The sequence below is a fragment of the Ixodes scapularis genome, unplaced genomic scaffold, assembly GCF_016920785.2.
Source record: "Ixodes scapularis isolate PalLabHiFi unplaced genomic scaffold, ASM1692078v2 PGA_scaffold6__148_contigs__length_123643588, whole genome shotgun sequence".
NCBI lineage: Eukaryota > Metazoa > Arthropoda > Arachnida > Ixodida > Ixodidae > Ixodes > Ixodes scapularis.
The window spans coordinates 104,118,799-104,146,285 of record NW_024609881.1 but is presented as its reverse complement, the minus strand read 5'-3'; the positions used below and the strand labels follow the sequence as shown (position 1 = coordinate 104,146,285).

The 27,487-nt window shown below is 47.0% G+C and overlaps 1 protein-coding gene across 1 annotated transcript in view; it reads left to right on the top strand.

The window, feature by feature from the left end:
- LOC8027031 (ribosome biogenesis regulatory protein homolog) overlaps positions 1-27,224 on the top strand; it is a 29,154-nt gene extending 1,930 nt beyond the window's left edge. Inside the window, exons 5-12 of the mRNA XM_029983250.3 lie at positions 2,564-2,665; positions 2,869-2,950; positions 6,758-6,865; positions 9,866-9,912; positions 12,019-12,126; positions 19,481-19,579; positions 20,567-20,601; positions 27,022-27,224. Coding sequence (XP_029839110.1) covers positions 2,564-2,665; positions 2,869-2,950; positions 6,758-6,865; positions 9,866-9,912; positions 12,019-12,126; positions 19,481-19,579; positions 20,567-20,601; positions 27,022-27,169 — 729 coding nt within the window. The 3' untranslated portion in view covers positions 27,170-27,224. The remainder of the gene's footprint in view (positions 1-2,563; positions 2,666-2,868; positions 2,951-6,757; positions 6,866-9,865; positions 9,913-12,018; positions 12,127-19,480; positions 19,580-20,566; positions 20,602-27,021) is intronic.
- The last annotated feature ends 263 nt before the right edge of the window (positions 27,225-27,487 follow it).

Genomic DNA, 27,487 nt, shown 5'->3' with positions numbered 1-27,487 from the left:
CGGGCTTGGTATCTCCAGCAAACATGTTCTGCTCTGAACTCCAAGACCAAATCCAGAAACTTGATGATTTTCCTCTCTGGAAGCTCATGCGTGAAAGTGAGCCCCATACATGAGTGCTGAAAACTCCTCAGGATGTTGTTGAGGCACCCGTCGATATGATCATCAACTTCTGTAGTGCATAAAATGAGGAAATCATCGACATACCTAAATATCGCCGCGATTCTTGGATCTTTAATACTTTCTTGGATGGCACGCCCGCACGCTCCGAGAAAAACTTCACACAGATGTGGGGCCACTTTGGATCCTATGCATACGCCGCTTCTCTGCACATAGTGGCGATCTTGGTAGGCTACCACCGTGGCTGATAGGTAATAGCCCAAAAGTTCTAAGAAGGTATCTACTTGCATCCCTGCCGCATTCTGGAATGACGTGAGGCCTTGATCTTCTATGTTTGACCGAAGAACTTGTAATAGACGTGCATGCGGGATGGAGTAGTACATATCTTGAACGTCCATCGAAAACCCAGAAATGATGATGTTCCCTTTTTCTTTAAGAAAAGAAATCACATTTTCAGAATTGGAAATCCGGAAAGGGTCTTGCATCAAAACAAGGTTGATCTTTTCGGTGAGAAATTTGGACACGCAAGCTTGCCACGTGTTCCTCTCCGAAATAATTGCCCGGAACGGACTTCCCTCTTTGTGCGTTTTGACGGAGAAGAACACCGTTAACTGGTCAATCTTGGCTGCCTTGATCTTGGAGCACAAACCCCCTTGATGATTTTTCTCTAGTATCGTGAGAATGGCTCTTTTTGTTACTTTAGTTCTATTGACATCCACCAGAACGAAATTCTTGTCCATGGCTTGAAGAGCTTTCTCTCCAAAAGCCCCTGAGTCAAGAACCACAAATCCTCCTTCCTTATCGGAAAGGCAAAGTTTAAGATCTTTGCCTCTCAGTTCTTGTACGGTCGGTCCGAAGCTCAGACGTGGGAGGGCTTGATGCTTAAGGTTTGCAAAAACCTGAATTCCTTCATCAATGACCTGCGGGCTCCTTTCATGTGCTGCTTTGGCAGCTATGTTCCTTACAAGCGCTACTTGGTCAACGGCTTCAAGCTTAGGCGCAATGGCATATTTTGGTCCGTGCCCCAAAACATGTTTAGCCCGCGCAGTTAGATCAAAATCCCCAATTAAATGGGGTGGAGACAATTTTGGATTCGCTTGGTTTTGGCGATGTAAGGACAGATGACGACGCCATATCGGAAGAAAGCGTGAAACCCAAAGGAAGTTTGTAGTATCGTTGGTCGTCCTCAGGTAAAAGGAAAAGGCAGAGTGATTTGGGCATTTGACACGTAAAACGTCAGTAAGAAGACGCACCTGCCGCCATTTTTCAGACCTGAGTATCTTCGAAACCCGCTGGGCGTGTCCCTGCGATGGCTGAACCGCTCCGAAGAAATGTGTATAATTTCTTCGGAGCGGTTTCTCCGGAGAATGTGTGGTATGGAACGTGGTTAAATACGCATTTGAGCATTTGACCGCAGCGCCCTCTCGTGTATAAACGTTGAGCCAGTGCATGCAAAGTTTAACGCGGTTATATACGCATTTGACCGCAGCGCCCTCTCCTGTATAGACGTTGAGCGGCTACATGCAACGTTTCATCCATGACATCCCCAGCTCTTGAGTTGCTACCACATCTCAGAGCCCCCTACTCGTCCCGCAGTCCTGGCCGAGTGGTTAAGGCGATGGACTAGAAATCCATTGGGGTCTCCCCGTACAAGTTTGACTCCTGTCGACTGCGCATACATTTTTTTTAATCATTTTTTTTGCCCTACACGAGCACGTGAGCTCACGAGCATGAGCACCAGCACGATTGATGTGAGCACGAACGCCGTACGGTCAAGGCTAGACCCTAAAGAGCTTCGCCAATAAAACCCCTTGGTCGGATCTAAAACAAACATCTGGAGGAACGTATTTTCGTACGTCCCACCTGCTATATGGACTGGCATTCGACAGCAGTCACAACCTGTCGAGTGTGACACCGCAATCTCATGTCACAGTGTGAAGCTTGAAAATCATTTCGCCAGTACAGTGTGAAGAATATGATGATTTTCTACATAATTGTGTTACACAGTCATTTACAATACAAACAATCATATTAGTTGATTTGCTTTTTTTTAATTTTAACGAAACGTGGATGGTGTATACATTAGAGGGGAGCAAGGAACACTACAATTAACATACTGCAAGCAACCTACAGCAATCTTCTCTGATAATGATGAAAGATTAGTTGGGGTTACTTTCTTTTACCATAATTTTAATACAGACAGAGAGACTTCTCTCAAATATGTTAACGCTTAAGCAATCTTCACTGTACTTAACACTGTCAGTGCGAGTAGCGTTGACACCGACGTCTGGAAAGTGTGTGTCGTGCACAGAATTAATTATTTTTCGCATTGGATTTTCACTCAACCTGCTTTATTTTGGGATAGGGGTACTATTAGGACATTATAGTTACTGAAAGGATGAGACCGGGGGATAAAAGCGTTCTCGTCGCAATGGCTTTCTCGCAGCCCCCTAAGCCGAAGCCCGCAACCAGGTGGTCCGAGTTTGCTCGGCAGAAGGGCATCAAGCGTCGCAAAAAGGAGAAGCTCGTCTGGGACGAAACCATCAAGGTGGGTTGCTCTTCCCTTCAAGATTCACGCTTTCTGTGTGCTTGGAGAGCTAGGCTGCAGTCACTTCAGTCCGGATCGGTGGGCGCTACAACTTGTAGTGTTCTCGAATCTGACATCCGAGCGACCTTCACGATCCGAAAGACGACGAGGCATCGTGTTATGAGAATCTTGGGTGTGACGCTTGTTCTCTCGTGCGTCAACAGGACTGGAGGCCAAGGTACGGCTACAAGCGTGCCCTGGTGGAGAAACAAAAGAACTGGGTGGTTGAAGTGCCCGATGGGAAAGGTAACGCAGTTGTATTCAATTTCTTTTTTCGTGTGTTTGTGTGTTGTGGAATGCATGAATGAAAAGGGCATGGTATACAGTACAGTTGATGTGCTGGCAGCAGCTGAAACACACCCTCATTCACTAATGTTCTGCTGGTATAAATCCAGCATCAAGGTTGTTGTGAAGTGGGGGAATGGGACCAATTTGTCCGAGAATGCTCGTGGTTTCTGGGGACTTCATGCATTTCACATGTTTCCAAGGGGGGGAATTAACTTTCTGTTCAGTCGTTTGACCTGAAAGGCTTGAAGGGGCACCCAAGTGGATTCTGAGGTTGTCTATTCATGGTGATAACTCAGGCTACAGGCTCTTTAAGACCCTAAATGACACTCACGAGTGGCCGATCTCTCTATTAAAAATCGAATCAAAGATCTGGACACGCCCCTCTTTCTGTGCCTCGGAGCAGACACCAGGGGGTGCTGTCGGACAGGTTTTTCAAACATTTAGAGAGTTTTAGAATAGCGCTTGCTAAAGCTTTGTGTACGCAGAGAATAGCATCGTTGCCACTGCGCATGCGCCAAACGCTAACCACGTTTTGCGCTTTGCGTGCGCTATTTTAGCATACACTATTTTTCGGAAATTGTGTGCATAATCAAATAGTCTTTGCACTCCTCCAAGGAGGATTCCTGATGAGATGTTGGCTAAAGCCAAGACATGCACAGTTAAAAAAGGCGGCTCCCAGGAACATGTCTGCGGAGTCTGCGGCCGCTTTGGCGGTGTCGTGAGCGTAACGTCGGCGGCATCCTCACAATTCTAATTTTCAATACGGGATGACATTGCATTCGGTTTTGCAACGATCACTGGCAACTTGACGCTTGCAACGTGCAAACATTTCTCGGTGAAGGTATGATGTGCGAAGGTCAGTACACGAGACCTCTTGCCTAGGCAATGCAAGCGGACACGACCAGTCGACCGCTCGCATGGCATTTTCATGTTTAAACAAATCTAAAATGTTACTCTTTACCAAAAACACTTGTTTTTTTTCTCAAGTTAGAGCCTTTCCTGTGTGAAATAAAATTTGGGACTGTATCTTGGTGGCATTGCAAGCGCGAGATGCTTGGGCTTTGTATTGTGGCGGAGAAACGCTATTCAAAACTCTCTTGAGTAGCATGCGCTAACGCAAGCGCTAAATTTAGCGCTAGCATGCACTAAAATTGCAAATGTTATTCTAAAACTCCCTAATAATTACTGTGTTAGGACCCCTACACCCAAAGGTTTGATGTTTTATACAATGCACCTATGGAGAGAAATAACATTAACGTTCGGATTCCCCACGCAATTTACTATATTCATTGGTAGAGCCCTGCATATCCACGGATGATCCGCGGCACGGTTATCCGCAGTGAACTGGTGGATGCGGATAAAAATTAGACAGATTTTGGTGGATTGTGGATCAGGTGCGGATATCGGGCTGCGGATGCGGAGATCTGCGGATCTGGATCTAAATTCGTCGGCTGACGTTTCATTTACAGATCGTTTTATCGTTTGAATACATGGTTTTGCGCAAAAAAGATGGACACAAGAGAGAAAAACAAACACAAGCGCAGAAAAAAGACAGACACAAGAGAGAAAAACAAACAAAAAACTTATGTCCGTCTTTTTTGCGCAAAACCATGTATCCAGACGTTCACCAACTCGCCCAACAACAAACTGTTTTATCGACATGCGACGTTTGATCGAAAGGCTTCCCGTGTTTGTTTCATCGAAGAACCTGGGACGTTTAGTCGCACGCAATCCTGCTATTTTCGTAACAAACTTTGCGTCTCGCCTGGATTACAGGGGAGAGGGAAGTATGGTTTGGCTAAGCACGCGCTAGTGAATCGCGCGCTAGCTTTTAGCGGCTTGGTGAAGAAATGCGTTGTCTACAAAACGTCGCAGGGGCATGTGCCCAGAAAATGTACAGCGTGGATGAACCGTGTGTCCATGAAAAGTTGTCCACGAAACATATTTCCACAAGACACGTTTCGAAGAAAGGATAGGGATCCTAAGAAAGATCTGATTCTCATTGAAGATAGTATGCCCTATGTTAACTTTCATGTTTCAAAAGTATGCGTCTGCATAAAATAAGTGTTACAGAGCAAAAACAAAAATCTTAAATATATATATATATTTGTTTTTCTTTTTGTACGCTTCCTCTGGCCAGAGTGTCGCGGACTCCTGGAACGATCACATAACTGAGATAAGTTTTCCTTCAATGCGCAGTATCTCGGGAAGGCTGATCGCTTTTAATATAAATAGGATGAAACTGGTAATGATAAAATGACATCCCCTTTGAATGGTGCCCCGAAGATTTCTTTGTACAAAGATAAGCAAACCGCTTAAAAAGTGATGGATGAAAGAATAAAACAATTAAAACTGGGACAATACAACCACATCTTTCACCGTGCGGCTTAAAAAGTTTTTTTTTTTTTTTTACATTCACGTTTGATGTTATGATATACGATGAATGCCTGGATTGTGAGTCGGATGCAGTTCCACATTTTGCAGATGCAGTCCAGATACGGATACAAAGTATGTGGATCGGATACGGATGCAATAATATAAAAAGTTTGCGGATGCGGTTCGGACTCGTATTCAAAGTCTGCGGATCGGATGCGGATAATCAAACTGTTATCCGCGCAGGGCTCTATTCATTGGTCAAATTTTATGGAGCTGGGGGGACCCAAGGATGGCACCTTTCCTCCCAGAGAAAATAGTGCCCGTGTATTTCTATTGCTGCGAGTCTACTAAGACGTCTTGTGATCTCAAACTAGTCATTTTTATTCACTAAAGCCCAACAAACGATATGCCCCATCTTAAACAAGCTTCTACAAAAAACACTGAACCGAAATTTCGAGCTCACAAAACAAGGGTAGATGGATAGGCGGGACGCTGCAAACCCAAAAACATCACTCATACGGAGATATCTCTAACAGATCACCATATTTTTGGAAAAGAAGTGCGCGATTAAACACGGCCAACGAGACAAGTTACGTCACGATTCCCATTCCCTCTTCTCCTTGCCACGTCCCGTCGAGCTGGTGAACCGATGTGAGGAGGAGAGAACCGAGGCCGCTTCCCCTCATTCTCAAATTCTCCCGGAGGACAATGACGTCAAAGACTTCGCTTGATCGCGCCCTTCTTTTCCAAAAGTAGGGCCATCTGTTTGAGATATCAATGTATGAGTGATGTTTTGAAGTTCGTAGTGTCCCGTTCAACGCTTCTCCGGCTTTATTTTGCATAATCCAAATTTCGGTTCAGTATCCCTTTAAGACCTGCATCATAGTCAACATATATCAACAACAAGGAATCACTAGATTGCCGGATCGACATTATGCAGCAAGCCATCCTAAGCACTTCCGACTTTTTTCACTTCTTTGCTTTTTAGCATAGAATACATTATAGGGCTGGCTATGCAGGAAAAGAGTGACATAAAAGAACAATCAACACTAGTCATGTGACCATGTGTGGAAAATTTGGGGGCAATGTCTCGCTGGCCAACTTAAAGGGATTTCTTTGAATTGGAACAACTTGGACTTTGGTGGCCAATGCTCATTCTCCGTGGCAGTGGAGCTCCCTCGCAGTTGCCGCCTCCCTCTTACTGACTGGTATGTGCGACCATGTGACCATGGTGGCAACCAATGACGTCGTCGTTAGGAAGTCTCGCCACTGGTCTGGCCATATAAACAATGTCATTGAGATTTACCAGCCAAAAATCCTATTCTGTGTGTGACGATTTGTCGCGCATGACCATAACAGGCTGCAAGCTTTTACGCTCCCTCCTTTCAGATCCATACGTTGACTATGTCGGTGAGCTAAAGGAGAAGAAGAAGGAACGGGTGGCCAAAAACGAATACCAGCGTCTGCGCAACATCGCTCGCAACAGCAAGGCGAAAGGTGAGACGATCGCGCCTTCGTTTGATCAGCCGACTCTCCGATACAAATTGCCAAACCCGAATCAACTGCTCGTATCCTTTTCTCTAGCGCTATAGTAAACTGCACACTTCAGCAGACTGTGTACGTGTTTATACCAGCAGTATCAGTCAAATCTAGATGTGACACCTCTGTTTTGAAAACTTTTTTTCCACACCACAAAGAGCTTTTCCCACGGACAAATTGAACCACCGGAGTTACGCTCTCATCAGTAGGGAGAACCGATTGGGTCGAGCCAAGAGCGTACAAGGAGGACCACACTTGCGTCAAATTCTCGGAGAGTTTTCGAAAAGCCGTTTTAAGGGACCGCATAGTTTACAGCCACCCACGCCGGTGTATTCAGAAGCCTGTCCAGGCTGTCAACGTGCGCAACAACCCAGCAGACGCCGAAAGCGGGAATGGGGGTCTGGTTTCATCCTCTGTCGTAGGAACCAGTAACTACTGTAGTCACTGGCAGGATGAGAACGACGGGGTATCACCTTCGAATGCCCGACCTCCAGCAAGCGCTCGTTGCCTTACGTCTTCGTTAGGCTGCGCACGCGCTCGAGGTTTGCATGACGTTGATGCGTTATTGAAGGTAGGAGAAGATCCTGCTGAAGCTGGGATAGCCGAGCAACCTCCCTGCCATTCTAATCCCATTTGTGACTATTATGGCACCGACATGCTATCTGTCCAGTTGCACGAGCAGTACATGCTCTTTTCGGCATAAACGAAAATATTAAAACAGATTACCATAACATCCTGAGAGATAGCCCGCCTAAAATCGATAGCAAATTGGTTGAAAATAGGGGCTGGGCTAACTTTTGGTGTGCCATAAAGAAAAGTTTAAATAATTTTAGATTTTGTGACCCTCGAAACTTGCTATCGTAGGAAGGGACGATGAACCAAAGACGGCCGTCCCACACGGTCATCTGTGTTTGCTTATCTCCCGCCGTGGTTAAGTAACACAGTTTTTAAAAAGGTCACCATTGGCCAGGGCCCTGCAAGTACTGAAAGTGGACTTCCTTTCTGTGTTTCTGGAAAAATAGCAGATATGGCCAAAAATAGGGGGCGGCTTATTTTTTGGGGGTGGGGTATCTCTCAGGAAATTACGGTAACAAGTTCTTGCGGCCATTTGGTTTCTCTTGTTATTCTCGCAGTCCGTAATGACATCTGTGGCAGTCAGTGACACCTGTCACGGGAAAAAGTTACTGGGGTCTGAATAGGTGGAGTTTCCAGACCAAAACCTCTAAAGATAATTTTTCAGGGCTAGTTTGTTTACAAGAGCGACTGTAATAGTGCCGGGGCTGCCGTACAGTGTGTTTGTGTTAGGCCTTGCAGATTTGTTTTAACCCTTTTATGGTCGCCTTTTTTGTCTAAAAACGCACCCCCGTGGTCGGGTTGCATAAAAAAATGTAAAACTTAATATAAATAGTACACACACTTCAAAAACATCTGCGGCATGCTCACTGGAGGCTGAACAAAACAAAAAGGACTAAAACTTCGAGGCGCCTGCTTCCGAGACGGTCTAGCAGACGGTGCGGCTGTGTGTCGGACTCCAGACTCCGACTTCTTCCAGCTAGTTTCCAGTTGTTGGTCGGATGTCGGGCTGTCATCCGACTCAGAGTCAGAGAAGGGTTCAAAGTCTTAACCCGAAGAGCCATCTATGCAATCTCCACTACGCTACCTCCAGAGCAGCCGGCACGCCCAGCCATCTCAAAAGTATCGCTGAGCGTCCAGTTTCGCAATTTCAAAGAGCCGCGCCAAAACAAACTCGGCCGGAGTTATTTGGTCGTAGTTCCCTACAAGCCTACCAGATGGCAGCACGTCCCAGCGATCCCACCCGTTCAAGCAGAGGTGGGAATTTTGGAACTTTAAGTCCCGGACATACCGTGGAATACCATGCAACCGCCCATTCCACATTAAGCGCCGATATCCAAATTTCTAAGATCTGAGAAAATATGCACAGTACATTTATATGTAAAACTGATGACCAAACAAGCGCCCATTCCCCATTTTTTGGCGATCATCTCTAAATTTTGAGTAGGTGCTTGCCCGGTATTTTACGGTATCTACATGGACGTCAGCAACCATGCAGGACGCTCCCGCGCTGACGTACAGGTACGTCAGTGATCATGAAAGGGTTAAAAAAGCCGCGAGCGCCGCACTGATGAGGTCTGTCCAGGCGGGTTATACGACCAGGGAGACATATGGGGGGGGGGTGGGGGGCTAATAGCCACGATAAGTCGGATAATTAACTGAAATTTGTTTCTGAACATTTTAGTTTGTTAAAGCAAACATACGATTACAATTGGAAACTTTTTGAGCTTCATCAAAAACCACTGAATTTCAAGATTTCAGGAAAAGTAAGCTGTGCTTTCGCACCTCTAGCCTTGCACCTGTTGCAGGAATGGTGACTTGTGCGCAACCCCGCGCTTCCTGTCTGCTCGAAGTCTTTCTAAGATCGGCTGACCTTGTGATTTTCAATGATGCTCAGAAAGTCTGTTATTGGAACCACATGTTTATTTTCAATAATTAAGAAGTGTTATCAATTCATAGTTATTTATCCTACTTATTTTGACGAGTAGCGCCGTAGGTTATTTCCCGCTGGCCGTATAACCCGCCTGCTCGGACTGCATTAGTGAAGCTTTCACAACTTTTTTTTTTTTTTCAAAACAAATTTGCTAACTCAGAAATGAACAGCCAGCACTCGGTTTGGGCTTAAAACATGGTCATGCTAGACATGCATACCGGAGAGCTACGGTGCCCGTCTCCCTCACCTGACATATGCACCTCGCAGTGTGCATTGAGAAAGCGACTCTTTGAGTTTAGAGACCAAACACTATAATGAAAGATCTACCTTTCGATACTGCATAATAGTAGCTGTTGTTGATAGTAGTTTTGTTTATTTATTTATTTATTTTCTTAATGCATATGTCTTTGGTGGGGTGTAACATCTTTGCTCTCTGCTTTTGCCATGCGCAGTTCCCAAGAACCTGTTTCCTCCGACAGAAAACCTCAGTAAAGACCAGGTAAAGTTGTTTCTTCATTTTTTAAGGCGAAAACCTTACTTGTCCCATTATGCGGAAAAGCGTCGGCTTTGTGCCCGAAACGGGGTCACACCAATACGTCATCAAGCATGTGCCTCAGAAATAAAATGCAAAGAAAAGCACAGCAACGCGGATGCTTCGTCACGGAAGCCGGTGTGAAGCTGGCAGGATTCGCCGCACCTGCGCAGTGGCCGAGCTAGGCACGTTGCTGGGGGGGGGGGGGGGGGCTCCCTCCCCCGCTTCCCCCCCCTTCAAATTTTCCATTTTGCTGGGACTTCCTCTCTCCTCTCCCCCTTATACAGCATTTTGTCATGGGCACCCCCCCCCCCCCCCCCCCCCCCCCCTTGAAACAAAATCCTGTCTACGTGCATGAGTGGAGCATGGTGTCGCCGCTGGAGTGCCGTGTGAAAAGGGACGTGGCGCGATGCTCGTAGAAGTACTTTCGCAGTCCTGCACGTAAGCAGTCTTAAAGGGGCACTGACACATCAAAATCATTTTTTTTTTTTTTTTATTATCCGAAATGATTGAAAACGATGCCGGGACGCTAGCCTCAAAATTCAAAACTTGGGAATTCAGTATTTGTGAATTAAAAAAGCAATTTCCAAATGCCGAATTTGAAGTGCCCGCGCGATCCGCACCAGTGCAGTGAGTCAAATTTTGCGGTCTCCTGCGACTCGACTTTCTTTCGGACCTCTGCTCCACGCCGTGAAGCAAAGCGCGGTTGCTACCGCGACCCGAAGCGAGGAAGAGGTGAGCAGGCGGGATAGAAGGGTGCCGGCGCGGGGAAAAACCGGTTTCTCCCCCACTCGGCGATAAGCCTCTGCTCGAGCGCCGCCAAGTTTTCCGAGGGAGGATACAAATGCAGGAAGCGACATCGCACCGAAATCTGATTTTTGGTATTTCAAAAAGAGGGGTCTTAGTGCATTCGCAATTGCGTTACAAAACATGTTTTTGATTGCCGTTATTAAATGTTATAGAAATGTCGCCTACAAAGCTTCTAAATTTCCTGATTTTTGACGTCACCGATCAAAGGAAGCAAGGAGGTGAGCGCGGGAAAAAACGCCAAAAATAAAAACGCGCACGCCTCGGGGCGTGCGTGTTCATGCCCCAGTGATCTTTCGCACGTGCAAAGGCGCACTGAAGCTTGTCGGCAACGTTTCTTCTTTACTGGCATCTCTTGGGTCCTTTGAAGGCCACAGGAATTTAATTCTCTGCATCGTGGGTTCTTGCACTGGGTTCCTCAGCACCCTTAGGTTTCCTAAGTCTCCTCGGGGGTTTTCCGAGTTCCCTATCAGTCCTTCTCCCAAAGTAAGATGTTCTTCCAGTTTAAGCACTATTTCTGCGCTACTGAGCCACTCGTTGGTGCATAACCATGTGCCAAACACTCAATAGCATATGAATTTCTGCTTACGAAGCTTACATTGTTGTTTTCCAGCAGTAGCTGTTAGTGCCCATTCCCGACAAAATATGCTCATGTACGAGCACAAAGCCCCTCCTTCAGCAGAGCCGCCACTCTCCCTCTACCCGTCGTTTCTCACACACGGCAAGGCTCTCTCTCGCTCTCCCTTTTCCTTCCCCCTGTAGGCCTCCACTGTTCCGAAAGACCATCTTTCCTGCTACATCCGCGTACCCTTCCGTGACACCCTGTCTTCCCCCCTCTCCGGCCTCCGCCGTTGCAGAATACCCTTGCGGTAGCGCCGTGCGGACGCGCTCCCTCGCCTCCCCACAGCCGCCACCCAGTTCCGCCCTCATACATACTTTCGCTTCTTCCGCCGCAGGCGCGGTCACGGTTGCCTCCGTTCTAAAAGAGTGTTTCGGCCAAAGAACAGCACGTCCCTGTGTCCTAACACGTGCAGCATCTCGCACGATCGTTCCACCAAAGTGCACATCTCCTCACACACGCCTCCTGCACCAATTCCACTGAAAAGAAAGAACCCCTTGCGAACATTGTATGAGCACACTGGCTGAATCTCCTTCGCAGCAGCTACCGTTGTCAATTGCAGCACAATTTGCGTAGATGTTTGAAATTTTTTTTGTTTTCATGAAAACGAAGGGATGAAAAATAACGGCGTCACTTTTTATGTCAAGGTGGCCACGGCGGTAACCCTGGCGAAGTCTTCGACCGCGTCGCACGGCAAGTTTGCCGGAACCTTGAAGGAAGAGAAGAATGTCAGAGTGCGGAAAGCAAAGAGAAAGGCAAGTCTCTTATTTTCACTATTGCAGGATGTTCTACGAAAAGGAGTATGCTTTTTGAAAGTCAATATATTGCGAAGAAAATTCTAGCTCTCTAAAAGCTGTTTTTGTGTGTGTGTTTTTTTTTATCAGCTCAGATTATTGCATGCAGACACTGTATTTATGGTGACCTTGCATAGGCGGGAACTTTCTGGGTGAGGTGAATCTTTACAAAATGTCTGTTTGGTTTCTCGTGCCTCTCTAATTTCTCAGTCATAAGACACAACTGACCAATGGGAAATTTTGCAGGCAAACGAATAAAGAACACATTTTTCAATCCACCCAGAAATGACTGTCGAATCTCTTCCAAACTAATTAAAATGACAACCTTCTTAAAAAAAAGCTGAAGAGGTTCTTGAAAAAAAAAAAAAAAATTAGAGGTGAATTCTAAAGCTTTTTTATTCCTTGAATCTGAATATCACATTTATTTTTCCCGAAGATTTAACTAAACGCCAGAAAACACGAAAAACCTTTGACCTGTCGTTACGTCATACTAAGATTTTTTGGCCTCCAAGCACGTGTCGCTCGTGTGGGTAGCACGTGCAGTCGCAAGCTTGCCAGGTATATTCCCCCGCGCTGACACCAGTCGTGACGTCATTTTCTAACCTTTCCGAAAATACCAAGAATGCGCGTGCATAGAGCTTCGATAGCCGCTGAAGATGTGCGAGACTGGAGAATGCGGAAACTGCTGATATGACGTCATGCTGTGGGAAGGAGGGGCTTCAGCGGTACATTTGAAAATGAATATCTGCAGCCTCCTTGCACCAAATTGAAAAGTAACCTCGATATTCGTGATCCTCGTGGCCAAATAAAGACGGTTTAAGTTGTTCCTCAGATACAAAACCACTTCAGTTTCTATTTAAAGGGGCATTGCAGCAACCGTTTGAAAGAAATTGCAGCTTGTGTTTTGTATACTCTTTATCTTGGCACAAGTGAGAGAAAATGTGCCACCTTCCCCAAAAATACTGTGATTTCGCTGCATAATCGCTGAGGAAAAGCATTTTTTTTTTCCGATCCGCAGCCGCGTGTGGCAGTTATCGTAACCACTGTGCGATGTCGTTCGGTGTACACAAGCTTTTGTGTCGCCATCTGTCGGAAGGCAAGGAAACCGCTTTCTCTCCGCCTCCACCCTCCCCCAGAGCCGTATATTGTGGGAGTTTGGCCAGTGGGTGTGGCGACGAAGGCGACGGAGAGGAGCAAAGTAAACGAAAGGGGGGAGAGCGCCGAAGGAGCGGGAGAGAAAGAAAAGAGCAGAGAGGAGACGACCGCCATTTTTTCGCAACGCTGTCGGAGACTGTGGTCGGAGAAGAGCTGAATTAAAATATTCTGGCGGGCTAGTTGGTTATACATACTAAATTACAAATAGCGCTAGGACGAGGACAGACGAAGAAGTGGACAGGACAGGCGCTAGGACGGGAGAAGATGGGGAGGGCAGAGTCGTATATGGGGAGAAGAGCACTGCTGAGGCTATGCGTCGTCTGCTACGGGTTGACTTCTTTTTCGCCTGAATAAAAGTTTGTGGCTATACGTCGAGAAAACTTCATTAGCTTTTTAACCCACCGAGGAATAACAGTATATCATTTTCTTGCCAGAGACAGCTTTATAAAAAGAATTAATCGAGATTTAGATGCCGATCCCATGCATTCCGTTGGGAGAATGAACAAAAATGGCGGCCCTCCCCACTCAGCTGGGAGCAGCCGAGAGCAGAGCGAGAGGCACGCGCATGCGCTCGTGCCTCTCGCTCTGCGCCGCGTGCTGATTGGCTCGCTCGGGAGGAGAGCGTTACGGCGGCGAGATCATAGACTGACCAAAGTTTCCCCAGCTCTGCCCTCCCCATCTTCTCCCGTGGCAAACTTTCTTTTGTTTAGATCACTCGCCACGACCTCTGACGATGCAAAGCGGGTGCGGTGCTCTATTTTAGCCAAATCGGGTCTTGAAAAGTCATCAATCGCGAAGGGAGGGCAGGGATCAAAAGGTGGCACGAGCTTCTACCTTCAATTTGTTTGATTTAAAAAAAAACAGAAAAACTAGCACGTGGTAAAATAAAATTGGTTTTCTTTTCTTCAATGGGTTCAGGGATGGGCAAAATACATGCAAATATGTGTCGAAATACAAATACAAAATACTTCGTCAAAAATGTATTTAAGTACAAATTTAATTACATTTCCAAAAAAGCATTTAAGTACAAGATACAAATACAACCAAATGTATTTGGTCGCCTCCAAATACTTTTCCAAATACATTCCGCAAAATTTGCGTCAGCGACTTCAGGGCACCTGCAACGGGTTTCTGGGTATCCCATTTTAATTATGCACCGCACACTTGTGAGCTAGTGTGCGAGGCTCTAGTAACGTAATAGAAATATGATCACAAAAAAATGTAATCAGCTTGGACGTAATAGGTGAAAAAAGAAGAGCTTCAAGCAGCTTTTTTTGTCGATTACATTTTGGTATAGACCAACAAAGAACCGAGACGACCAAGACGCGCAGCGCTAGCTAGAGAATGTTTTCTTGTTGCAACTCGCACCAGTTACGAAAATCTAGACGACCGGCGCATTTAGAATGTTCCAGGCAAAAATATGGATTGAAATCAGGCTGGAAAGCATCACAAGTTGTCACAGGCACTTATTTAGCCAGTCTGCCTGTGAACGTCGATTTCGTCACTATTCTTGCCCTGAACGAGCACCGTAATCACAAAGACACTGAGCGCTTGTGCTTGATTGAGAGACAGTGCATTCGGTGCAGAACATAGTTTTCTTCCTGCTCTGGACAGTGACAATAAATTTGAGGGATGTATTTTCGCCCACAAAATTGTATTTAATTACAGTTGTATTTGAAATACCCACGTTTTAGTATTTAAATACACACGTCAAATACATTACCGAATTTGTAATTAAATACAAATGCAAAATACACAAAGTATTTAAAATACGTATTTCAAATGCCTGTATTTGAAATACTGCCCATCCCTGAATGGGTTTATGTCACCTAGACTCAGGGTTCGTACAAGTCCTTGAAAACATTGAAAACCCTTGAATTCGAAAAATGCATTTTCCAGACCTTGAAAGCCCTGGAATTTCTAGCCCTTAGAAAACTTAAATTTCCCTCGATAGTCAGTTTTTTTTGTTGTTGTTTTTTTTGCAATAATGAAACTTTTTTACAATAATAAAATATAAATATTCTTTCCACGTCTAAACATAAATTTCAACGAGGAAGTTTTCTTATATGGCACATTTAGACACATTTAGCGGATGCCCGTTAAAGGCCGACGTACACATCGCACTTTCCACTTTTGCCCGCCTCCCCCTTTTCTATATCCTCTCCACTTTTTACCTTGCCCCAACCTGGCTCCCCCTCGCAGCTTGGGAGAGGGGAGCGCTAAGAGAATTATCTTCCCTGCAGAAAGCCGAGGTTGTATGTCGGCCTTCAAGCACCTCGCCACAATGGTAGCACTCCCGGTGGTTCCAGATCCGGTCCCGCCCGTCTGCCATCTTGCGATCGTGCCCCTCAATCGTATTATTCTCTCGTGTGCTGTTTGCTAGTGCTTATTCCCCATCCGGACATAGTTAACTCGTGCGCGATGCCTGGGATGGTGAAACTGCAGACTCGGAGAAAGCAAAGGCAAAAGGTGGCATCACCAACGTTGTCAAGTCGAGCAGCCTAAGGAAGACGGCGAAAACAAAAATGCGAAAACTTTTAAAAATCAGCAAAGAAATCAAGGAAAAGCTGCAGTAGCTCTACTGAACCCTTTAGTAGCACCTCGTTGGCAAATAATCCTTTTCCTAGGTATCGTGCAATGCAGAAATTTCGCGGAGCATTTAAAAAAGTTATGTTATAAATGTACTAGATAGAGTATTGGAAGGGGTCCTTGAAAATACAGTGGAACCTTGTTGATGCGTTTTTCAGGGACCGTGTAAAAAAGAAATATGCATCACCCGGGAAAACGTAACAACCGATAACGCTGTTGGTGGGGCTACAGATGTGACGGGAAGCAGCCCTCAAACTGGGATTTACTCCGGAATGACTTTTGGGGGTTCGGGGAAATACCGTGTCAGTTACCATATGCAGTGTAGACCACATATAACGTATGTCTCGGAAGTCGCGAAAATCCGCACTATAAGCGGTACCGCACTACCGTAATATCCCGAGTCATCGCCCACCCCCCTACCGCCTGAAATTCATTAAAAAGTGGGGTGGGCCATGTCTCGGTGGGTGAGCACAATCACTTGAAAAAAAGCGGAAAAAACCGCCTATTTTTCTCTGCGTATCTAGCGCTGATGCACAAGAGATACATCAAACTCAAAACTCGATTTAGTTTCATTGTTTTATAGAAAAGAATGCTCACGAAAGAATATTTTACTATAGCGAAGTCCGTTGCTTGCATACGCGCTAGAAACACCGCCGATCTGCTTTTAGCGCGAACGTTTGTTTCGTGAAAGAATGTCACCACTATGTTCTCCTAGTTAGTAAAAAAAAAAAAGAAAGAAAAGTCTACAAGAAAATAGAAAAACCGACCTGGCGCAACGAGCGAGCGAGCGAGCGAGCGAGCGGACCAAAGAAGCGACCAAGAGCAAACCTGGGAAAGCGGGAAAGCCGGCGGTCGCGTTGGCAAATACTTTGGCGTCGGGCCAAGTCGGGCGCCTTGTCAATCGCAAGCTCTTGCGGTTTGGTGCGTACATACGTGCGTCCGTGCACGGCGGGCTATCAATGCACGGTTGGGACGCTCTGCAAACGTCTGTGTAGGGCGTTCCAGCAAAGCTTTATTTACGCGTTGGCTTTGCCTAAAATATTGCACAACCGCGGTCGCGACGTGCGGGAAGAAGGAGCGGGTTCGCGGTGTCCTTACTTCGGCGGAGAGACTTTGACTTAATACTCCGCGGTTACATTAGCAAACTTATTTTGTTATCTCCACGTTTTCTTTTCGCACGGATACACGACCACTTTGGGGTCGCTCACGGAGGAAATGCGTAAACAAAAAGAAGTGTCTTTCCCTCCTCCGTTTTACTTTGTCACGGAGGTCCTCCAACTGTAAGGTCCGCGGCCGCGTCATTCGGGTAGGATGAGTGTTCGCGGATCGCAGAGTCCGCGCTGGGGTATTTGAAGGGGTGGGCGATGACTCGGTGTTTTTTCGGAAATCGATATTGGACCAAAAAATGGGGTGGGCGATGGCTCGGGGATGGGCGATGACTCGGGATATTACGGTATAACGAAAACATTAATTTTTCAGGCCAAAATACATGCCATGAGACAACTTACCTTTGTAAAAGAATTTATTTTATGTTAGATGAAAAATAAAGCTTAGTTTGAGGAAAGTCTTTATTTTACCAGACTAGTACAGTTCTGTCTCAAGTGTGTCACACATTTTGAAAGAAATGAGCGGCTTTTGCCTGGCGCAGCCTTTTAACGGCGTCGCGGGTTGCGGACGGACGTTGCGAGCGTTCAGGATTGCTAACCCTAATCACTTTTCTCCGGAGATGAAAACGCGTGAAAATTCGCATCCTTCATACGGTACGCGCCAGTAATACCTTGAACTTGAGCACACGCATGAAATGCGCCATATAAGAAATCCGGGCGATGTTCGAGGACACAAATGCTTAGAAATCACCACTGTAGTCGAAGTAAACAAACACAACGACACGGGCGTTTCTGCTGTCTTGAGAGTGCCGCCACGACATCGCCGCACGAGTAGGTGGATCTTCCCTTCTAGTACGTGCTGGTTTATCATAGCGACACACAACGAAAATTCACAGTCAAGGATAGCGCTTTTACGCAGAACGATGAGATGCACGCCGTCTACGACGACGATCTAGGGTGCCTACGGAGTGGCGGAAACATGTAGGCACCCTACGACGATCACAACCGACGCCATGAGCAGCCGGCCCGCGACCGGCATGCAACGCGCGCGAACACTTTTCCTCGACCTGCGATTGGTCTGTCGTTGCGGTTGTTTGTTTCTTTGTTTCCGACGCAGAGGAGGGACGCACGCACGTGAACGACTCGGGCGTGCGTCCCTCCGTTGCTATGGCAACTGAAGCCTCTCTCCTCGCTTCTCCCCGCGTTTTCGAGCAACCTCCTTGCCCCGCGAGTGCAGCTTGTGGCTCGCGCTCGCGCCGTCAGCGCCGTTATCTAGTGTCGCACAGGGAAGCGAGCTCGCTGCTCCGGCCGTCGGCGCGGTCAGCAGGCTGTGCCAAAAACCGCACTATAACCGGTATTTCCCTTCGCGCGCCTGCATTTTAAGCGGTATGTAATTACATGGAGTTCTATGGGAGGTGAACCGGTGGTTTACCTCGTTATACCCGGTCCTGCACTATAAGCGGTTACGTTGTAAGTGGTCTATACTGTAGCTGGCCATTCTTTTTCGGCACAGTTGTTTAGGACTAGCAGTCAACCTATACCATATCTACCCGATTAAAGCGCTACCGCAATTGCTAACTCAAGGGACAACTTTTCATATTGCTATATGCATAGGCTAACAGAAATAAAACGGTGCCTTTGTTTTGCTAGAAATTGTTTCCTGCACGATTTCTGACAACTGCACTCATTCACGTCGAGCAGCGACCAAGTTTTTCTCAGCTCTTGCTTCACTCCCGAAGTCGAAAGGGGCGTCACACTGAGCCCACCGCATTGCCATCAGTTCCATCGAAACATCCGACAGGAACGGAATCTGTTAAAGATCCAAGAACTAAAACACGCGCTAAAGACTAGCACTTTAAAACTTCGAAATCTTCGAGCTGGTTGGGCTATCCTAAATGGACTCCGATCGTGCCGTCGCTCGCTCGCTAGCCGTTCTGGATTCAAACGGACTTTGATTCAATTAGATAATTTGAAGAATCCAGCAAAGAGGCCGACAGGCATATGTTGCCAACAGAAGACCGAAAATCCGCCACGCGTGGCCCAGGAGCGCGGGTTCGAGAGTGCCGAGGGGCAGATTTTGGACGTAACAACCGGGAAATCAAACTTAACAGACGGAAAACTAGTACATGTATCTCTATGGAAGTTAAACAGGACCGGTGCTTGTGAACGTAACATCCGGGAAAACGTATCAACCGGGAAGGTATCCTCGAGGTTCTACTGCATCTTTACAGGCCCTTAAAAATCCTTAAAAACCCTCGAATTTTTGTTTTTTTTATTTTATGTCTTGCTTAGACCAATTTTCTTGCTTGCTTAGACCAATTCCCGGAATTAATTGGCCAAAATACGAAAATCGTTGCACCGTCCCTTCAAAGACTGCGTTCCAAGCACCAGAGGACTTTGTAGATGAAGGAAACTCATAATTGTTTTCATCTTTTACCTCGTTGGTCTTTCTGCTCGTGCTGCAGTTTGAGTCCAACATGGGAAGTCTGAAGAAGGAGAAGGCGTCCCAGCTCAAGGTGCTCGACGAGATGGCTCGCAAGAAACCCAAGCTGGACATCAACCAGGTGAGGAGGGTCGCCCAGTCAATCGGGCAATCGCAATTGGACATCCATGTTCATAATCAGGGTTCTGTGCTTCCATGCATTCCGACGAACCCCGAAATGTGAGCTCCCTCAGGTCGGTTTTAGCAAAACCGGGGAAACTGAAAAAAAAAACACAAATCGGAGCTGTCCTTCAGTAAAAAAGATCTGCACATCTCAATGATGTCCGATAAACTTGCAAGTGCTGTGTATGGGATGTCACGTGGTATAAGGAGGTCACGTGACTGTGACACCATAGGGCACGTGATTTCATGATGTCATGTGATGTTACAATGTCATGCAAGGTCATAATGTCATGGTATCATGTGACACCATGACATGACACCCCTACGTTCCCTCCATGTAAAGTAACTGCCGGAACCTGACTGAAGTTTCATGCTGGAACGTAGCGCTTTTCTCACGGGGACGAGCTTATAAACACATTCTGTGTGAATACCCAAGTTTCACGGAAAGAAACCTGTATCTACACTTCTATTTCGTGTCGATCCAAAACGTAGCCCTCAATGAACTCTCCACAAGACTGCTTCTTTCTTCGGAAGGACACCTCCTATCTTGTTCCCTTCCCTTGTTGGTAGCGGTACCTTTTCCACACCTTCAGGTCACGCAGACGTTGCCTGGAGGTTGGGGGGTTTCACGGCCTTGTCTCGTCTCCTTCGGTGCCGGCACCGACAGATGCCGATCTTTCTTTCGGCAAAGAAGATAGGTGCTGAATCTCTGAGGCTAAAAATGAGCCCAGAAAACGCAGCCCTAGAGCAACAGACCTGAAAACGTGGAACCCTATTCATAGTCTGTGTATGGATAGCAGATAGGATTTCGGGAGTTTGGGCTATCTGTTGGGGCATGTTTGGTGCCTTACTAAGTTGTTGGTCTGACGTGACATTAAAGCACCTACGGTCAGTTTTCTTGTTGCAAGACGAGCTTTTAACATATGTCCGCTTTTTTATCTTCCAGGCTGTCAACCACTTCATTCATGACGAGGAAGTCAAGTAAGTTTTTTTCCGTCTTGTCTATATATTCGAAACTTTAGAACGGCTCATAGAAGCCAACCTCAAAAGTCATTTCTAGAGGCTTGAACTGCCACCATTTTTCCATGTGAGGGGGGCTCCTATTCATTGCATATTATAGGAATGCCAGGGTGTCTACCGACCAGGAAAAAAAAAAAAAACGGGAAAACCGGGCATTGTCAGGGAATTTTAAGACACCTGGAAAAGTCAGGAAATTGTCAGGGAAATTTCCAAAAAGATTGCTGAGTCAGGGAATTTATCCCATGCTCGCCCGCTTACGCTAGAAGCGGCAGGCACGGGCAGGCATAGCCACAAGCGCAGTCAAGTGCGGCGTCACAACCCCCTCCACGCGCTATGCTTCACACGAGAGTATGTGCGAAACTGGCGACTCGTCGTTGTTTTAGTACACTCTAAAGCCACTAAATAAGCTACACTTTAGGGTAGCAACGCTAAAGTATGGCGGCTAAAGAGTTACTCACAGTTACTAGTGAAGCAGAGTAGCAGCGGCAATTTTGTTTAGTTCGTGACTCTAGTCAGGTGGTGTTGCTCTAGTACGAGGAGAGACAGTTGCTCTAGCCGATACTAGGTGGCGCGAGTCACCACTCACTTGAAAAAGAACAACCGTCGTTCATTCATCTACCCTCCAAGAGGCGCGCGCGCGCGCGCGCCTAGCGATCCATTCGTTTGTCAGATATGGCGCTTTCGCGCTTCCCCGTAAACGCAACCTGGACGCCTGTACTCTACGAGCTCTGCCACGTGCGTTTGTGGCTGTGGGTTGCGCTTTCTACAGTGTAGACCGCATATAACGTATGTCTCGGGAGTCGCGAAAATCCGCACTATAAGCGGTACCGCGCTATAACCAAAACATCAATTTTTCAGGCCAAAATACATGCCATGAGACAACTTACCTTTGTAAAACAATTTATTTTATGTTAGATGAAAAATAAAGCTTAGTTTGAGGACAGTCTTTATTTCACCAGACTAGTACAGTTCTGTCTCAAGTGTGCCACACATTTTGAAAGAAATGAGCGGCTTTTGCCTGGCGCAGCCTTTTAACGGCGTCGCGGGTTGCGGACGGACATTGCGAGCGTTCAGGATTGCTAACCCTAATCACTTTTCTCCGGAGATGAAAACGCGTGAAAATTCGCATCCTTCATACGGTACGCGCCAGTAATACCTTGAACTTGAGTACACGCATGAAATGCGCCAAATAAGAAATCCGGGCGATGTTCGAGGACACAAATGCTTAGCAAGCACCACTGTAGTGGAAGTAAACAAACACGACGACACGGGCGTTTCTGCCGTCTTGAGAGCGCCGCCACGGCATCGCCGCACGAGTAGGTGGATCATCCCTTCTAGTACGTGCTGGGTTATCATAGCGACACACAACGAAAATTCACAGTCAAGGAAAGCGCTTTTACGCAGAACGATGAGATGAACGCCGTCTACGACGACGATCACAACCGACGCCTTGTTTGCGGATAGAAGCAGCGGGTCCGCGACCGGCATGCAACGCGCGCGAACACTTCTCCTCGACCTGTGATTGGTCTGTCGTTGCGGTTTGTTTCTTTGTTTCCAACGCAGCGGAGGGACGCACGCACGTGAACGACACGTGCGTGCGTCCCTCCGTCGCTACGGAAACTGCAGCCACTCTCACCGCTTCTCCCCGTGAGTGCCCCTTGCGGCTCCCGCCGTCGGCGCCGTTATCTACTGTCGCACAGGGAAGCGTGCTCGCTGCTCCGGTCGTCGGCGCGGTCGGAGGGCTGTGCCAAAAACCGCACTATAACCGGTATTTCCCTTTGCGCGCCTGCATTTTAAGCGGTATGTAATTACATAGAGTTCTATGGGAGGTGAACCGGTGGTTTAAAAAAACCGCGTTATACCCGGTCCTGCACTATAAGCGGTTACGTTGTAAGTGGTCTATACTGTATCTTGTTATTTTCCTAAAGTGGAGGTATGTGAAAGTGACTATGTCGCTGTCGAGAAAGTGCTCCTTCAATCTCAACTGGACAAACCCGGACATACAGTTGAACCTCGATGTAACGAAGTCGGTAAAATTCGCAATTTACTTCGTTACATTGAAATTTCGCTAAATCGAAATTTGGCTTTAGCATGCGAAAAAAAATTCCGAAACATTTTACGGGTATGAAAACTCACCGAAAATTACATTTATTTAGGGGCGAAGTAGTCCGCGAGTTTTGCTTGCGCCTTGTCCGACAGTAGCAGCGGCGTCATACGGCGTTCGAGCGCCCAGAGCGCTTGCACGGCATCCTGCTGCCCATGCGACGCCGTGTACCTCCTCAGTACGTCCATTGCGTCGAGCACTTCCCGAGTGCTCGTGATCTCGGCAGTTTCTTCAGGATGGCGTCCAAAACGTTTGCTTTCTCATCCAAAGAAAGAACTTTACGTTTCCTTATGGCAGCAAGCACGTAAGTGAACTGCCCGGTTAAAAAATAAAGCTGTTTAGTTTAGGCAGTTTAGGCGGTGCCAATGTTTCCAACCTACACAGCACTCTTCACCGCACAGTTTACTTGCCCCCTTGCCACCTTTGCGCCCACAGTGATGCTTGCGCCGCTTGCGCCCACGCTCGCAAGACGATAATCGGTCTTTTCGGTCTTCTCCTAGATGGCACTGCCCGTGCGGTCGCGCCATCACGTCGCTCCCCGCTGAAGTTGGCTCCCGCGCTACCCGCGGTGCAGTGGAGTGGACTATGGTTATCAGTGAATGTCAGTGGTGATGCTGGTATGCCGTGTTAACTTTTTGCTCGGCATTTTCTGGCCAGCCTCGCGGAACCCGCTTTGCCGCATGCCTCGCCGGCGCTACCGGCGCCGCATCCTCGGGCAGCCTAGGAACGTTGGAAGGCCTGTCCCCGTGAAGTAACCTATCAAGCGCTCGCGTTTGCGCATAATTTTTTTTTTTTTAACCACAATTTTTTTGTGAAGTTGTTTTTTAGAGTTGATTTATTTATTGCCTTCTATGGCAATGGCACTTCGTTATAGACTTAGACTTCGTTATATAGAGACTAAAAATACATGGGGTCTATGGGCAAGAAATTATGAAAAATAAAATACTTCGTTAAATCGAAGATTTCGTTACATTGAAGTTCGTTATATCGAGGTTCGACTGTATGCACGAATGCGAGTTGGATTCGGCCCATTCCGAATGATCCAAATAGTGCTCACTGCGCAATGTGCTGCAAGAAGTTCTCCCTGAGCAACATGGGGAATAGGGCGATTGCTACTCATCTTGAGGGTAAGAAACATCACACTGCTATGAAATATCTGCAAAGCGTTTCCCAGAGCCCAGTCGTATTTTTCAAAACTGCGACAAATGCGGACGTGCCTTCCGCGACAGCAACGGGTGTTTTTTGTCCGGTGGTAACAATAGTGCTTGTAGGGCTCCGGCAATGCGTCTAACCACCGCCACGGAAGCTCTTAGCCCCTCTGTGAAGACGTGGGTGGTGGCTTTTTATTGAAGAAGGAAGTTACAAAGGCCGGGGATCATGTGGTGCTTGAACACTATAACAACTCATGGGTCTTTCCGTTCAGCGGCAGCATCTGCCTCGCTGTTTCCGTTGATGTTCCCCATGTGTGAGACCGCCAGAAAAATTCAGCTTGGAAAAGACAAAGTGGGATATACAATATGTCATGATATCGCCCCCTACTTTCAAGACAAGTTACTTGCAAGCCTCTCTAACGTGCCATATCTGGTGGTTGCTTTTGATGAGTCACTGAACAAAGTAACTCGGACAACAAATTGATGTACTGATCAGGTGCTGGGACCAAACTCCCTGAAACAGTAAACGCGGGTCAATGCTGTATTCTAAACATCTTCTAAAGTTTGCTTTATCTAACTTAAAGAAAATATTTTACGTTGTGAATAGTGTCTATTTATCATATATTGTTTTGGTGTCGGTAGTTGTGGGTCAGGGAATTCAATTAAAATAGTCAGGGAAAACCTGGAAAAGTCAGGGAATTTGAAAAAAAACTATTTGGTAGACACCCTGAATGCGAACACTCAAGTATTTAAATGGGAGTTGAATAGTCAGATCTCTACTAGTTAGGTTTGCAAATCTCATTCCTGGTATTTGGCTGTTAAAATATTTCATAGGGTTGACTCTCCATGATTTAAAATTCGCGCTTCGAACTAAAAAACAAAAAAAAACACGCTCAAATTGTGCATTTCTCTCGTTCAGTACTTTCTACTCGGGAGTGGTTGTTGCCGACATTTATTTGCCTTTACTGATGGAGACACACCATAGCAACCGTGCTGTGCGAATCGCAAACCTTTTTCGGGTGCCTTCAACATTTTCTTTGTTGAAGAAAGGTCCTGACAAAGGGAACTGAGGAAGCAATGGTGAGGGTGCAGGCTAGCTGGTGTGTTTTGTCCCTTGTCTGTGTTTTGTCCCTTGTCCGTGTTTTGTCCCTTGTCCGTATCCCCAGTCTCGGGTTTACAACTATGCTCAATGCGGAACTGAGGAGCCTGTTGGCGTAACGATTACCGACACTGAAAGAATAAAACGCACATTTGGGATGGAGGAAGGATCGGTCGTCCTTCCCAAACATGCGTTTCGTCCTTTCAGCGTCGGAAAGTCTTTCGTGGTGTTCTGCGCACTTGTGCATCAGCAACACGGAAAGCAACGGAACGGTCTCGTAGGCCTTGTCGTTTGCACAACTTCGCCGTCCCAAGGGGCGATGCCTAGAATGCATCTCCGTTCCATTCCACCCGCGCATCGAAAAGTCCCGAAGTGACCACAAATGACGTCGCAAAAGCTGGATTGCCACGCCTTCGGATGTCGCCGTCCTTGGGGTTGGTGCTACTAGTCCCGGTAAAAAGCCCAAGAAGCGAATGCGGGTGTCGCCATCATTGCGAAGTCCCAGTGCTCGGTGCTGAAGCTTCCACGGTCTGTCGAGCTGGAGAGCAACCTGCAGCAGAACAGGCGTCCGACACGTCCACCGCCGCCGATACGACGTCGCAGGATCACGGCCGGCGACGTACCGACGATGTTTGGCGGAAGTAGAGGGACCACTTTTTAGGGTGCATTAATAAAAACTAAAAAGCTTTTTGAAAAAAAAAAAAAAAAAAAGTGAGTTAGAGAGGAATTTTAGAGTATTTTAATCCCGTGAATTTGAATATCACGTTTGTTTTCACCGAAGATGTACAGTCGCCCAATTTTTAATAATATGACGCGAGCGTCGACCGCCGGGACGGGCACTGCCGTGCCGCGGAGAAATGCGGCATCACGGGAGAGATTAGGCGCGTGCGCACAAAGCCCTTTCCGGGGAGCGTCGTCTGCTAGGCTATTCCGCTGATCGCACACAGCCCCTGCTCCGTAGCAAAGGAGCGCGTTGCACAGATTGTTTATACTCCTTTTCACTTTGTGTTGTACCGCAGCCGACGCTACGAGCCATCTTGGCCAGTCCATCGTTAAAAGTGTGTCACGTTGCCTTCCTGTTAGGTACAACTGCGCGAGGAAGCACGATGTCGCACGGCAGGGTGAAAGCACTGGATTGGTTTGATGGCTCGTAGCATTGGCTGCGGTATAAAGTTTAATGCATCGTTGCATTCAGCTTGTCGCGTCATCATATTTTTTTTTTTTTTTGGTGCTGACAAAGTAAATGCAAAAAAAAAAAATCTAAATTAAACGAGATGAGGCGCGGTTTCTTTCACGCCTGAGCAGTATCACGCAAGCAAGCGCTGTTCAGATCTTTGCTTAAAGGCGGTCAGCTATGCCAGCAGATAAGGAACAGGGACTGTGTGCGGTCATCACAATAGCCTAACAGACGACTCTCGCACCGGAGAGAGATTTGTGCGCACGCGCCTATTCTCTCCCGTGACGCCGCATTTCTCCGCAGCACAGCGCTGGCCGTCCCGGCGGTCGACGCTCGCGTGATATTATTAAAAAATTGGGCAACTGTACATATACGCGAGAAAACACGAAAAGCCTCTGACCAGTCATCGTGTCGTAAAAGGACCTTACGGCCGCCAAGCACATGTCGCGAGCTTGCCAGGTATATTACACCACAGTGACACCAGTCGAGACGTCTTGTTCTCACCTTTCTGAAAATAGCGAAAGTGTGCGTGCATAGCTTTAGAGGCACCGAAGACGTGCGAGGACGGAGATTCCGAAAACTCCTTTTATGAGGTAGCGCTCCGGGAAGGAGGGGCTTTGGCAGTGCTTTAAAAATTACTTCCTGCAGGTTCCATGCACCAAATTGAAAAATAATCTCGATATTCGTGAACTTGGAGGTCAAATGAAGACAATTATTTTTGCTCAAATACAGAATTGCTTCAGCTTCCCTTAAACACACGAGTCAAAAAAGCATTTCAGGCACCGTGCTTCAACCGACAGCGATTCATTGTGGTGCATATTGTAGGAGCCTTGTGCTTTGTGTTCTCCAGGGCATCGAGGAACAAAGACAAGAAGACTCCCAAGAAGCTGAAGGGCAAGCAGCAGTCCTCGAAGAGGAAAGGAGGGAACAACAAGGCTCGGGGAAAGGGCAGGGCAGGAGGGAAGCAGAAGGGGGGCAACAAGAGGAACAGGAAGTGACCTGGCGCGCCCACGTCCAGGGCCTTCAAAAAATAAACAAGCTTCGTGTCGACAATCTTGTTCATCGTGGTCTTGCTGTCTGTGCACTTGGAACTCCCAGGGACCACACCTGGGGTACCTGGAATACATCTTCGACTGGCGTGTTCACAGCGTCATAAAAGTGAAATGCTGCTTGTTGTACAGTCAATCTTGTTCACGGCGAACTGTATAAAATGCCCAGTTTCATTCAATATACCAAACAATTAGTTACAGCAAAGCCCCGCGTATAACGCATGTTTGCAATTTCTTTGTTATATGCTGAGGGTACTTGACATGCTC